At 36.2% G+C, this 14,185-nt stretch overlaps 1 protein-coding gene across 1 annotated transcript in view; it reads right to left on the bottom strand.

The window, feature by feature from the left end:
• Positions 1–14,185, bottom strand: part of ABCD3 (ATP binding cassette subfamily D member 3) — a 30,897-nt gene that overhangs the window by 4,763 nt on the left and 11,949 nt on the right. The window contains exons 2-20 of the mRNA XM_071750772.1: positions 12,370–12,403; positions 10,508–10,606; positions 8,942–9,030; positions 8,078–8,147; positions 7,311–7,408; positions 6,548–6,671; positions 5,546–5,602; positions 4,236–4,378; positions 3,842–3,911; positions 3,349–3,418; positions 3,129–3,226; positions 2,959–3,050; positions 2,434–2,522; positions 2,288–2,360; positions 1,174–1,237; positions 709–786; positions 550–615; positions 358–447; positions 28–147 (exon numbers count right to left, since the gene is read on the bottom strand). Of these exons, the coding sequence (XP_071606873.1) occupies positions 28–147; positions 358–447; positions 550–615; positions 709–786; positions 1,174–1,237; positions 2,288–2,360; positions 2,434–2,522; positions 2,959–3,050; positions 3,129–3,226; positions 3,349–3,418; positions 3,842–3,911; positions 4,236–4,378; positions 5,546–5,602; positions 6,548–6,671; positions 7,311–7,408; positions 8,078–8,147; positions 8,942–9,030; positions 10,508–10,606; positions 12,370–12,403 (1,624 nt within the window). The remainder of the gene's footprint in view (positions 1–27; positions 148–357; positions 448–549; positions 616–708; positions 787–1,173; positions 1,238–2,287; positions 2,361–2,433; positions 2,523–2,958; positions 3,051–3,128; positions 3,227–3,348; positions 3,419–3,841; positions 3,912–4,235; positions 4,379–5,545; positions 5,603–6,547; positions 6,672–7,310; positions 7,409–8,077; positions 8,148–8,941; positions 9,031–10,507; positions 10,607–12,369; positions 12,404–14,185) is intronic.

Raw genomic sequence — 14,185 nt, 5'->3', positions numbered from 1 at the left:
TTAAGCATTTATGGTTTTGGGACATACTGCCATTCTCTGTTTTTCTCCCCCGCTGAGTACATCCATCCAGTCCTGAACACTGTCCCAGCCTCCTTCACGTTCCAAGATTTGACCCAGCTGGACATTATCCAAGTACTCCTTCAACACCTTTTATTGAAACATGAGTGGAAAAAAGACCTTAAGTGAACTTACAGAAATAACTGGAAAAGGTTGGGAAGGGTTACACTGATGTACAACTAACCCTGATAAGCACTAGAAAAAAACTAAAGACAGTGGTTTTAATAGCAGTTTCAGTATTTTTAACTCTGAAGCATTTCCCATCTTAAGACAAAGTGTTAATGAACTAATTATCATTACCTGGTCAGAAATTCCTTTCTTTCTCTGATCTTCTATAGTGTCTGGATATATAACTTGATCTCTGAGCGTTCCTAGAGTCATATATGGTCTCTGAGACAGAGTTAGAAACAAAAATGTACATCAAATATTTCTTAATGTAGTCAAAGCAGGACAAAAGAGAACACTATCATCCACTCAAGTATTTTGCCTCACCTGGGGAACATAGAACAACTTTCCTCGTACAGGTTTTGTTAAACGCCCACCAAATAAAGGCCATAACTGCAACAACAAAAAGGTTTAAACTTGACAAAAAAAGTCCAGTTTCAACAGTAATTTGGATTCTTCCCTGTTTATTTTTTAAAATATCCTTACCTCACCAAGGACACGGAAAAGTGAGCTCTTCCCACACCCATTTGGCCCACAAATCAGAACATTTGCACCAGATCGAACCTAAAAATGCAAAGCAAACATTAAAAGGGTAGTGAGAAACTACTGTTGAAGGCTTCTACAAACAGTAAGACAAGCTGATATCATCACTGGCTTGTATACAGAGTGCTTTCTGACACTACAATTAGTAACTTCCACCAATAATTAACTTTTTTCCAACTAGTTTAGCACCAAGTGCAGCTAAAAGAAAACACACTTGTAACAATATTTTTTAAGAGCTTATTACTTTTTTCTATTAAACTAATATAATTTTGTTCAGATTTGAGCATATATAAGAACTTCTTCATTCTTGCTTGCACATTTTTTTATAAATCAGATTACCTCTTAAACTGTTGTATAAACTTTGAAATTTAATAAATAGGTCATTATCTATAATATTAAAAAACTTACCTCAAAGTTAAGGTCTTGAATCAAAATATCTCCATTAGGTGTCACCAATGGAACATGATCAAACCTATTAGAATGTTGTAATAGAACATAGGAAAAAAAAAAAACCAAAAACCAGTAGTTGCCTCAAAGCAGCTAAATACTGCAGACTGCATGCTCACAAAGAGATTTAAGGCATAGGACAAGGCTTCAGCAGTACTCCATTGAGTACTCTGTCCTTGTTTTCAAATATTAAGAGCTAAGGAAAAATCTGGAACCAAAGTGATAATTTAGCATTTAACAAACAGCTACAGATAATTTTTTTCCCCTTCATATGTTTTTTTCTGAAGCCTCTGGTCTTTCAGGCATCTTGTGGATATAAACCTACACTTGAGGATGCACTTCATTTTCAACCTGCTAGTGAAAGAGTACCTCTTTAGTTCCAGGATGCACAATGAGTGGTTTCTCTGCTCACCTCCCACTTGCTTATTAAAATAATAAAAATAACTCTATTATCCCCTTTCTTTCTTCCACACACACCCCCTACCCACCCACCCTCCCCCTTACTCCACTATCTTCTTTCCACACTGAACCAGACTGAAGTTATTAATCTCTTAACTGGCTTTACTATATGCCTTTCAGTACTATGAATATGTCAATACTACATTCCTCAGACTGCAACAAACTAAGGAATTAATTGCAATTTTAGTACAGTAATGAACCATCCAAGCATACAGAAATACAGGCAAGATTTTTCAAGTGAACACACATTTGGCCATAGTTTTTACAGCTGAAGGATATAATGGAACAGAATCCGTAACGAGCATATTTCTAAGATTTTTGATTAAGTGTTTAGAAAATGGTCCAGGAAGTCATACTCCAAAGGACAGCAAGAAATGTTACCAAAAAAGGCTAAGTCCAGACAGCATATTGTCTTCATTTAAGATAACAAGAACTGATTTACACAATAGAAATGCTCTGTGGGAGCGAGGTGGAATTATTTAAAAATAAACTACAGTACAACAGCATCTGCATATTGCAATGGTATGTAGTAAAATCTCTGTTAATAGTCATAGAGGGAAAGACTGAAAATCTAGACATTAAAAACAATGAGGTTGTGGAAACTTTGTAAACATACTTGATAAGGTTGTCGGTGTTGATAATTTCTCCAGATCCAGGTATCAAAGGCAAAGCTTGCTTTTTCTCTGCATCTTAAATTAAGAAAAGAATATTAGAGACTGCAACACTACATAGAGGTAATATTGCATATTATGTCACACCTACCTTTTTCTTGTGATACCATAGTACGCTGATATTTGCCACTATTCAAGTCCTTCAAGACCTGTGTTAATTCTGTAATTCGAGCTGTGAAACTAAGAGGGTAAAAAAGAACTGTAAGTAATTAATCTTTAGAAGTTTTAGAAATCCATAGAAGCTCTAATGAGTACTCTTTCTAATGAGTACTCTGTTAAACTATCAAAATGACAGTTATTCAACCCAGCACAGAAACTGTATGTTTACACTTTAAAGTTGCACTGAGGCTGTTCAAAATTCATAATATTTACAGAAAACTTTCCCTGTAATAGGCAATATAATCAATATACAAATTGATGAGCATCTGCGTTTTTTTAATTAAACATCTAAACTGTATGCTGCTACTATTCAGATATTAAATTACTAGTGGACGTTACTAGCATATCTACAGCTATGTTTCAGCATAAGATGTTTCTAAGTCCTTAAAATGGAGTAAGAAACAGCACCAACATAACTTGAAGAAAGACTATTTTATACAACTACTATTAAGCTTACCCAGCCAATCTTGTCATTTCACGGCCAGCTAGGACTATCCTGCCCAAAGCTTGAGACATTCTCAGTAACATTCTTCCACTTTGGTAGTAATCCTAGAGTAGAAGAAAGTTTCTTTATGTGGGCTAATAAAATTTAAATTCAGAAAATCATTTTAACTCTGGTCTACTTACCTCCAGGAGTTCTGCATGAGTACTGTTCTGATGACGAGGATCAGACAGGTTCAAAAATGGACGACTAACAACCAGGTAACCAACCACAGTGGCAAGGTCTGCAGTTTAAGAGTATATATTAAGCTACACATTAATTGAAGCCATAAGAAAATAGAACTCTCTGGTAAAAGTTGGGATTTTGTTATTTATAGCAATCCATTAGCACTGAGTGAACACTTACATTTGGCAATGATCGTATCAATGAATCCCATAGAGAACCGGAACAGGATGAAATTATGCAGGTGTTCCACCTGGTATATTACAGAAGAAAAAAGGTCAAACTCTATCAGTACCTGTTTTAATACCTTATATTATTTTGTTTGATTAGTTTGATTCCAGTTATTTTTCACTAAGTCACAGATACCTCAACACACCTCTGACTGTGACAAGCATTGCTCAAGTGGCCCTACCAGCAAAAACCTGCACTCCACATCAAAGCAACCCACACTTGGAACTAAGCAAGAGAAAGGTGTGGTGGGTGAAAAGGAGGTAAGTGGCAAGAGGAAGACCATTATAAGAGAAATCTGTCTTCTGCTTATAGCCTATTTATTTTTAGATCTAATGACCGTAGCAGTATAAACAACAAGCCACCATAATCTGTTTATATTAATATGTCAAGAATGACCATAAAATTGAAATTTTGCTTGAAATGTTTTAAAATACAAGAGACTTACCAGCTTACGAAAGGTTCTGTGAATAGTCTGTTTTTCTCTCAAGTTGCCATTATAAAAAGCAATTTCTTCACTAAAATAAAAAAAAAACAAACCCAAAATCCACAAAGAACGCAACTTCACTTTGTTAAAGATAGTCTTAAAAAAAAAAAATCAGCCATAAAACACTGAAATATTAACCACTCACCATATGAAATTAGTTTGTACTTTTTCACAACAGTGGAATAGAAGATTATACCCCAGCTACTTTGTCTTTTGAATTGGGAACGTAATGCACGTACAATTTAATTGTAATCTGAACAAAGATGCAAGCACTATCCAAATATACTTTAACATACAGCTTCCATTTACACCACAGCATGACTTGGTTACATTTCTTGCCAAAATAAATTTATACCTGTTTGTAATAAGCCGCGAGTTGACGTATCTGTACTCCCCTTCGTATTTTTGTTCTATAATGGTCATCTTGCCAATTGGTCTCCTTAAACGTGTAAGGAAAAACCCCGAAATAATCAAGTATGCCATCATACTAGCTGGACCCTGTGAATATATAAAAAAACCTTACCATCTAGATGGTCTCAAATTACAACATCTGTATGCAAAATTCCCAGAAAGCATGAATCCCTGGATTCTTACCTCCCATGTGTCTACCTTATTAATTCAATTACTTCTCCAATTCCCATCATGTTCCTTTCTTTTGTGTTGTAGGTACTGTTTTACTAATTTCATTAATTCTCTGTTCACAGACCCTCTTTCCAGCCAAGTCTTCTACTCAAGTTTTTATCACCACCCAGTGCAATCTCCTTGTGCTACTATCCTAGCTGCTGATTTCATTAGTATTCTCCTGGTCCCTCCTCATTTAATCTTTATCATTTTACCCAATTCTTTCTCGCTGTATTTGCTAGTGTCATAGTAGTCAATATTCCAGTCCTGTTCCCTTCTTTGATCCATACATCTCCAGCACATTTCCTTTTTCTCTCAAGCAGTCCTGGTAGGGATCTCATTCTTCTGCCTCGAAGCTTCAACAGACCAGGGCTCCCATGCAGCATGCTTAAATATTACTGAAGTGTGGCATGGCACAAAACTTAAGGCATAAATTAATTTGGCAGACTGCCTCTGATAGTTCTAAGTATTAGAGATAATGCAAAAACATTCAAGACTAGGTTTTCCTAAGCCTTACTGCAGTCTATTTTGACTGTCTACATCTCGTGTCCCACTTGTTATCAAACCCTGCATGTTTTTGATAAAACATAATTTTACTAAGCTGAAGAATAATAATTTTATTGGGGGGAATGCAATGGTAATACAGCTCAATTTAAGGAATGGCTCACCTTCATGGAGGCTGCAAAGAAACAGAAAACTTATCCTCTTTTTTAAATGGAAGTTGTGCAAAATACAAGAATGCAAAAGGGTACTGTACTAAATGGGATTCCAAAGTAACTGCTAGAAGAAAACAAATACCTTCCTTGTTTCTTCAAATCATTGACTGAATCCCTGCAAATTCAGGTTAGTATTTTGTTTGCCTCCAGATAGAGAACACTAATGCATATAAAACATTTAATTGTAAGAGCCTATTTTCAGTATATGCCTTCAAATCATACATGAATCTATAATTAACATCTAGTTTTCATCAAATTAAACAGGTACAAAGCTATAGCCAAAGAAGGGAAAATTTGCTTCCAATGCTATAAAACCCACTCAACTTACCTGAGCTCCTATTGCACTTGTTAGCTTGAAGATGTACAAAACTATATCCAAGAAAGGCTGTAGAAGAAACATCAAAAAAAGCATTAGAACATCAACCAAAAAAAAATTGTAAAGGTTCCAGAAACCACCAATCACCCCAAGAACAGTTATAGCTCTGCATTAAAAGCACAATACTGGTTAACTTATTATGTAAACTAAATACCAAACCAAAAAAAAAAAAAAAATCTCAGTCACATTACATTTTCCTGGAGACACTCACTCGAGGATTGAACTTAAAAACATCATAATATTCACAGAAAAGCACGTACTGTATAACAAGTACCTCACTATTTCAGGTCCGTTCCAACACTCTGCTCACTAAGCAAAGAGTAGACTCCATGATCACTAAACTGAAGCAATTGTGAAAAACACTGAGCAGAAGGATAAAGCCACACAGTTGACTTAGTACCTGATATATTCCAATCTGCAAGCATCCTGTTCCACACACTCAGAGTTAGAGAAGCTAAACTATAGGTTTTGTAATCAGAAGTTTTCTAAACACATCAGCTTGTATTTTGCTACTTCTGCTTGGATGCACAACATAGCATAAAAAAAAAAAAATTCTAAAAATTTCCACAGTATACTTCTTAAACCCCAGAAATTTACACCAGGAACAGAGAGAGATATCAGTTCAACCACATCTCGCTACCCAAAATAATATTCAAGTCTAAAAGCTGGGCATTGGTTTTCTTCCAAAATGTAGCTAGCTGAGAAATCATCACTGCTCAACTGCAAAAGCAAGCAGTAAGGTCTTTGAAATAAAATTTAATACACATTATAACAACCCTCAACAGCACTCCAGCAGAGGTCATGAAAACCAAAGAGTGGGAAAAAATATCCTACACATTTTTAGCACTATACTCCAAGCAATACTCAAAAAAATGCAATCAACTATTTTGAACTCCAACAAAACATCCTAAGCATCCTGAGTTATTACTCGAAGTTCTTTCTGAAAAGACTTACCTTGCTAAGGTTTGAGTACAGGTCCACTACACTGTTACAGAACTTCTCCACATCCTGTGTAAGGAGTTGGTCTGGATTAGCTATTCTGTTGTCCAGATTTCCCATTTTGTAGTATGTATACGACCTGAAACAGAACAAAACAATAGGTAAGTGGCAGGAAAAATACATTGTGTGGTATCCCTAATTCGAATCCCCTTGCTTCATACAATTGAGATGGAAAGTAGTGCCAAGGTTAAATGACTGCATAGTGTAAACATAACTTCTGCTTCTGCCAGGCCAGATCATGCAGAGCTGTTAAGACTCCAGGATGTCTCAGTTGAAGCTCAGGCCCACACTGCTTTGTGCAATACTGCTGTACTTGGAGTTAGAAAACCCTCAAAACTCTGCATCAGCACACCTGACAACCAAAATTCAGTGCAGAAGGATGTAAGCAGCTACTCAAGTTCATGTATCCAACACAGTCTGCAGGATTACTAGCATTTACAAAAGCAACCAGTATACTGGTAGCTGACCCAGTAATGGAAGCAGTGCAGTGCAAAATTTTTTATTCACAATTGAGTCAACTTTGCTGTCTTTGTATCTGTGCCATGTAAAACTTGAACAAGCCATTCATTCATCCCTAGCAAGCAAAAACCTTTTATGAAGAGTACACCTATCCTATTAAGCACCTTGCTACTATCTTACTACGTTCTTAAAATTATGCAGGTTTATTACAATCCATTTAATTTTTAAAAGCTTTGAATGTTAACGAGGTGTTACTTACTTAAGATATTCCTCATAGAGGTATCTGGTAAGTCTTACTCGGAAGCAAAGTTTCAATTCATTTAGACCATATTTCAGGAAGTTATTCACTAAAGAGATCTAAAATGAGAAACAGTATTTCAATACTTAGCTAATAAGATATAATTTACTCAGATCAGTTTGCAGCACAAATTGTGTTAGCATTTTAAGAACAGGTCAATTCTCCCTTTGATGTCAGCAATACTATTAACAGACCTAAGACCAACCACATAGCATCTGCAGGACCACTAAGTTTTTGTCTACATTTTTAAAAACTCCAGTGGATCTCGCCACATCAGGATTCATGGTAACAAGGCAAAAGAAAGTAGCAGGATGGAAAAAAAAACAGTAAAAAAAAATGTCAGCCGCAGCTGTAAGAAATATAAAAATTGGAGATTGGAGACTAAAAAGAAATCTTCCATGGTGTCAAACCTGCAATGCTGAAATGTCCAATCCATTAGATGTTATTATGTAGTATTATCAACAGCACATTAATCACTCAAAATTGCCATCAGCAACACCAACCTGAAAACCTAGACATACCTATCAGCAAAATATTTGCAATCAGTAAGGAAAAATGTTGATCAAGTCTCCCATATACTGGCCCCAGAAAATGAAATGCATTTTAATGCAAACCTGTATGTAAAACAACTAATTCCTATGGGTTTTAAGACTCATTGGAGATCTTTTCCCCAATTTCTTAAATTAAAATATGTTCCAACAAAAAGCCAACAGAGGAAAAGCACTTACAGCAGGCATTGCAGCGATGAAGTTGAACAAGTATTTCTTGAAATCTTTTCTGCTGCGGCCAATAATAGCACTATAAATGACCATGGAGAGTTAGTTACAAGAAACCAAGTATAAACTGGCATGTTTAAAGTACATAAATTCTCAGTAGATTGCACAGAGGAAAAAATCATTATGGAAATCTGTATTATCAGCTGTAGGATCAAGTACTGTAGACTTGTGGAAGTGTGACAGACAGCAAAATTTCCCTTCTGCCTGCATTAACAGCCAAGAAATTCATGGCCACAGCATGCCAGCTCTTTTCCTTCTTTGCTTTCTGTGAAAAGCTCGCAAGAAACAAAGTAGCCTTTCCATTCTACAAAGCACTGAAAGTTCCTCCTGAAATACACTACAATTTTGAATTCATACATCCAGAAGGTCTAGAAAACACTTTCTAAAACTGTGAGTCTGAAAGCATTGTGCTTATCCATCTAAAAAGCAATCAGCTCAGAAGGAAAAAATAATAGTTCTAATATCCAAGCTACACATCTGAGTCTATGACAGAGAATCACTATGCCATGACTCTTAAGTGCCCTCCTGGACGCTGAGATCAACATAAAATTCAGTCTTTAGGATACACGTAACCAAAAGAACTGAATTATTTAGTAACTAATTTTGGTTAAAAAATAAAATTGCATTCAACCATAGAAAAAGTTGATCCATTTTTTTTCTTTAAAAAAACATAGGTACATGCCCAAACTACATCTATACCAGGTTTCCAGCTCTTTTATATGAAAAAGCAAAACAAAGTATCTGAATATGTGCTCTGACAGACTACTTTTCCTGTAAAGCACAAGAAATAATGTTTACAAATAACTTTATAGATACCTTTCAATAACTGTTCCATTTTGAATCATCCATATATCACAATAGGTGCGGACTACCAGCATGACAGCAATAAGCAGCAAATAACCTGTCTAGTACAAAAATAGAATTTTAACAGTTAAACAATGGATATAATTCACCACTTTTCTTGTAAATGATCCAACCATACCTAGCAGAAAATTACTACTACTCAGCTGCCCCCAGCTTCCATATTTGCTTACTTTACAGGAAGCACATTAACATACCATACTTTCTATAAAATACTGATTACACTTTTATGGAGAAAGTTTGCCTTTTAAAAAGCTGTATTTGTTTTATACATACCCTGGATATAGACAGAGGATTGTGAGGATAACAAAGTTATTCCTATTGTGATGAACCTTTCTTCTACAAGCACAGGGTCATAATAGTTTGCAAGGGACCCCTCTGAAGGTCACCTACTACAACTCCCCAATCAGAACAGGGCCATGAGTAACCAGTTAGACCTTGTAGCATTGATCAAAAACCTTTAAGCCCAACAGTCCAGCCAGTTCTTCATCTACGTCACTGTTCACTCTTCTAGACAGTTCAGTTTGGCTGTCAGAGTACCAGGGGAGACCTTAGTCTCAAGGCCTTGCTAAAATAATAGCATTCAATATCCCTTTTTCTTCCCTTATCTCCAGTCATCTCATCACTGAGAGCATTCAGGTTAATAAGCATGACCTGCCATTTGCAAACCCAGGATGGCTGTTTGCAATCACCTTTTTGCCCTTCATGTGGTCAGAGGTCTCATCAAGGAGGACAGCTTCACTAAGAACATGGTGAGGCTGACCAGCCTGTAGCTTCTAGAGCATATGACCTTTTGAAATTGATGGAGGCCAGCTCTGTCACCACTCTGAGGCACTGCAATCCATGCCTCTACCTTCCATGTACTTCCTTTTTGTAAATGAGCTGTCAAAGCCTCATTCATCCAGGCTAGCTGGCTACCATGCTTACTCTACATTCCATATGTTGGAATTAATTTCTCTTGTGTCTGGTGTACACTACACTTCATAACCCAAGTTCCGAGCTCAACTACTGCTCTTTTTAAAAAACAGAAGTGCTCTGGAATGAATGAGAAAGGTGCTGAGGCAAACAATTTTGCCTTGCTAAATTCTAGTCTACATATCTTTCCTGAAATGATGCTAACAGACTATTTGACAAACTCGCTTTCTAGTAAGGTCTAGCCTTGATAGAACTTACACCAAAATTACAGTTTAACAGCATGCTATTTAAAGACAGGAAGCACTTGCACAGAGAAGTGTACTACCTTGCATCTAACCAAACAAAGCAGACATTTTAAAATATATGCTAGGCACAGCAAGATATTAACTGACAGTAATGACTTACTGATCTTGTAATTGAAATAAAAATGTAGCTTTTTAGTGATCTAACAAATGCATATACATGTAGATTTCTTATATCAGTATGTTGCTATTTTGAAGCACATAGTACAACAGTAAAGTATACATTTTTGTCTAAATTCTTATAGAATTACAAAATAAAACCTGACTCCAAATACATTCTTTTGTTACTGCAGGCAATGCTTACCTCTTTACACAGTGGTCTAGGGACCATTATTTTCAGAATTTTACATATTCTTGCAATAAACACTCTGTCCACCATTGCTCGCTCCTTCTTCCCCTCTTTCTGTTCCACACAGAATAAGCAAAACAAGAAAGTGAGATTTTTAATATTAATTCAATGCTGATGTGCTATTTTCCCTGTCCAAGTTATTTACAGATACCTTCCTTCTACAGCATTTGCAATATTTCCCTCATTTAAGTCTCACCCACACAAGTTAAACCAAATGTAACAATCAGGAGTATACATCTTCAGAGCTAAGAGAAATCCTAAGTAAGAGAACTAGCCTACTAAAACAAATTGCAATAGGAAGTAGCTGCCATGATGAAAAATAGTATTTACTTCATACCTACTTTACAAGTGATACACTAACAAAGCAGATCACAGCATTAGGACATTCAGTTACAAGTTATAATGCAATCTGCCATCTTTTAACATTGCTTGTCTCTAGAAGACACCATCAGACAGGATTTTTAAAGATGTCTTTGCATCAATTGCCTAGAACACCAGTGGTTTAAACTCCTTGACTGTACAGTGCAAACTTGCTTCAAGTGCAATCAGAATTTGCTATTCCCTTACTAAATCTACCATATTAAAACCCCCTTCTATATCCAATGACATTATTTGGGTCAATTGCATTTACTCTGTAAACCCTATCTTCTGTCCCACCCAACTGAAATACTTTAACAAGCTAATGGTTCTCTTTCCCACATTCTTTCCTTTCACAGTTGTGACATAAGGATTCACTCCTGAAAACAGACTAAAACAGCAGACTTGTATACTTAAGACTAGTCCTATCTGATCAGTCTAATCCTATTATCTTTGCTACCCAGGTCTCCTGTGAAGCATTAAGTTATCAACAACTTACTCGAACAGGAAACCCTAAAGAAAAAAATAGAGAAATAAGATAGAAAAGGCAAAGAAAGTAGCCTGTGATTCTCCATTAATCAACTCAGACAATCCTATCAAGCACTTTTTTATTTCCAAGGATGATTAAACCACAGAAACTTGCATAAAGAGCCCAACTTAATCTCTTAACTTACTGTTTACATACAAAACATGATGGGCAACAAGTACAAGCCCCGAGCCCCAGCAAACACAAATCTATTCTGACTGCTCTGTGAATAAGCCCAGAGCTGTTTTTCCATGGGATTAAGTACTATGTAGTTTTGGGGGTTGTGTAATACTGTATTTAACATGACAACGTGTTATTGCTTTTCTGAAACAGAAATTACAAATACAGCGTCTGAGGAGCACAATATCTAGGAATACCTGCCTAAATATATTTGATGTCTAAGCTGAACCTATTCTTCCTCCCTAATTATCTCTTCCCCATTTCTAGTTCTGTGTTGCACTTATATTAATTTCAGTATCTTCTTTCCCCAAACATTTTTTCCTTAGACACAAAGAAATAAGACCAGGGAAACACCAAACCTTCCACCAGTGCATTGAAGTACATTTTAGAAACTGCCAGACTTCACATCTTGTACGATGTTTTTTTCCTTATCTTAAAAAGCAAATACAAGTCATACCAAATTTATAGGCAGCTGTTTGTTGCTGCATATTCAGCCAAACAACACTAGTCCATAAACACTCATAATGGACAAAGAGATGAAAAAGCACATATCATTATGCAGTCAAATTTCAGCTACATGTCATTAACCACATTCTTCCATTTGTTTAATGAATGGAAGTCTGAAAGTATCATTCAAACAACATATGCACCACAGCCATCATTCTGTCAAAAAAAAAAACCCACCTACATTTATGGGGCTTGGAAAAGAACAGTATTATTTATAACTATTAAAAGTATATTAAGAAAGAATTACCTCATTCTGCAATGCTTGTTTTCCACTTCTTTTACTGTAGAGGGAAAAAAAATGATGTATTTTAGTTGTTACTAAGACATACTTCTTTGTCTTGATCTCTATACAGAAAAGAAAAAACTAAGAGCTCAGGATTATATCACTATATATTTCTTTAAAAGCAACGGTGTCTTCACAGCAGGGTTCCATTCTTACACTTAGGTCAAGTTTACGTGTTGTTTTCATAGAATTTCAGCAAAACCTTACTCCTTCCAACATTCAGTTTCACACAGGGAAAGGAACTCCCCCTCTTTCATCTTTGAGTTTTGCTTTACCCTGGCTTCTGTATCAGGGACTCCTGTTTTTTTTTTCTCACACATACTTGCAAACACGGGTGCATGGTTCCACTGACCACAAATGAAAACTACATGAATGCAGATTCAGCAATCCAAGCAACCCAACTTTGATGTTCTGCACTATCTACGTAAGCCAAACAAATTTGGTTTGCATCATATTTGACTTTCAAGTAACACATTTTACTATATATAAATATTATTTGTCCATAAACATGCACTGCAGTGGAAAAAAGTTGCATCATGTGAAACCAAGTTCCTGCAAAGGTAGGGGAGCTAGTTTTTATTCTTTTTTCATTCCCCTGCATTTTATTGAACAGTTCAAGGAAAAATATTTACCAACTACGACAAAACTAACATTCAAAAGTACAACACAGGTCTTCTTCCTCTTCTTTTACAAAATGCAAGCAGCCAGACAGGACAGTTATAGTTTGTCTTCCTTTCTGAACAGTCGAGCATCAGGTAAGTGCATGAAGCTGCTGGGAGACCTTATGTATTTACACAGTTTAAATGTGACAGCTAATATTTACTTGTAATCTACCATTTCTTAACCCTTGTAGTAAAGAGAGCAGGATGCCTTAAAACCACAGTATTCATACACTTCCATTACAGCACCTAGGAAATTACAGAAAAGCAGAAACTATGAAAGGCACTGCTCCTTCTGCCTACATCGAAACAGTTGCAAAATTGCCACAAAACCAGTTATCCCACAGCTTTATCAAACAGCACCATTGCACACTTGTGCTTTAAACTCTGCAAAGAAAGCCTGTGGGATGAAACCATAACTATTTTAATTTATGATTAGTAGAATGACCTTTGAATGTCACTGACCAGTGAAAAGAAATTACTTAATTACTATAGAAGCAAGAGGCAAGGTGGCAGAAGAATATAAGAAAAGAGAGGAAGGAGAAGGCCATGAAAACAAGAAGGGAGAGATGCCTGTTTAACAACAACTTCATTAAAGGTAATAGTGAGATGGAAGCCCAAGAGGAGAAGATAAAAATCCTGAAAGACTCCTTGTACAAAAGACAGAAAAAAGAACATGAAGGGCAGCAGAGAGAAGAATGGGGGAGAAAAAACTTAAGTTCAGAAGAGATACAACAATGAGGCCATGATGGAAGTATGTCTCGCAGAGAAAGTAACAGTGTGCAAAGTCTAAAAAGCAACCTAGTTTAGAGATTTCATCCTGGTGACACAGAAGCAATATATGCTGGTACAAGAGACTTCTTGGTGCATTTTGTAATTTTCAATTAGAAAAGATTGACCTATTTTTCAAAAAGTGTCCCTGAGTATGGATCAGTCCAATCACATTTGGCTCGCGACTAGAAAAGTAGCATTCTTAGGTGCAAATAACTCCTTATCAAATGATGTATTTTCTAGATGATTCATTACTTGCCATAATACTAAATAAAAGCATGCTGCTCTTCCAGGATACTGGATCTCCTAGCTTTGTTGCTTGAAGGTCTCCCAGTGTCTGAAGTCCCAAC

Source organism: Heliangelus exortis, chromosome 8, assembly GCF_036169615.1.
Source record: "Heliangelus exortis chromosome 8, bHelExo1.hap1, whole genome shotgun sequence".
NCBI lineage: Eukaryota > Metazoa > Chordata > Aves > Apodiformes > Trochilidae > Heliangelus > Heliangelus exortis.
Note: the sequence above shows the minus strand (reverse complement) of the source record. Positions and strands in the feature narration are given on the sequence as shown.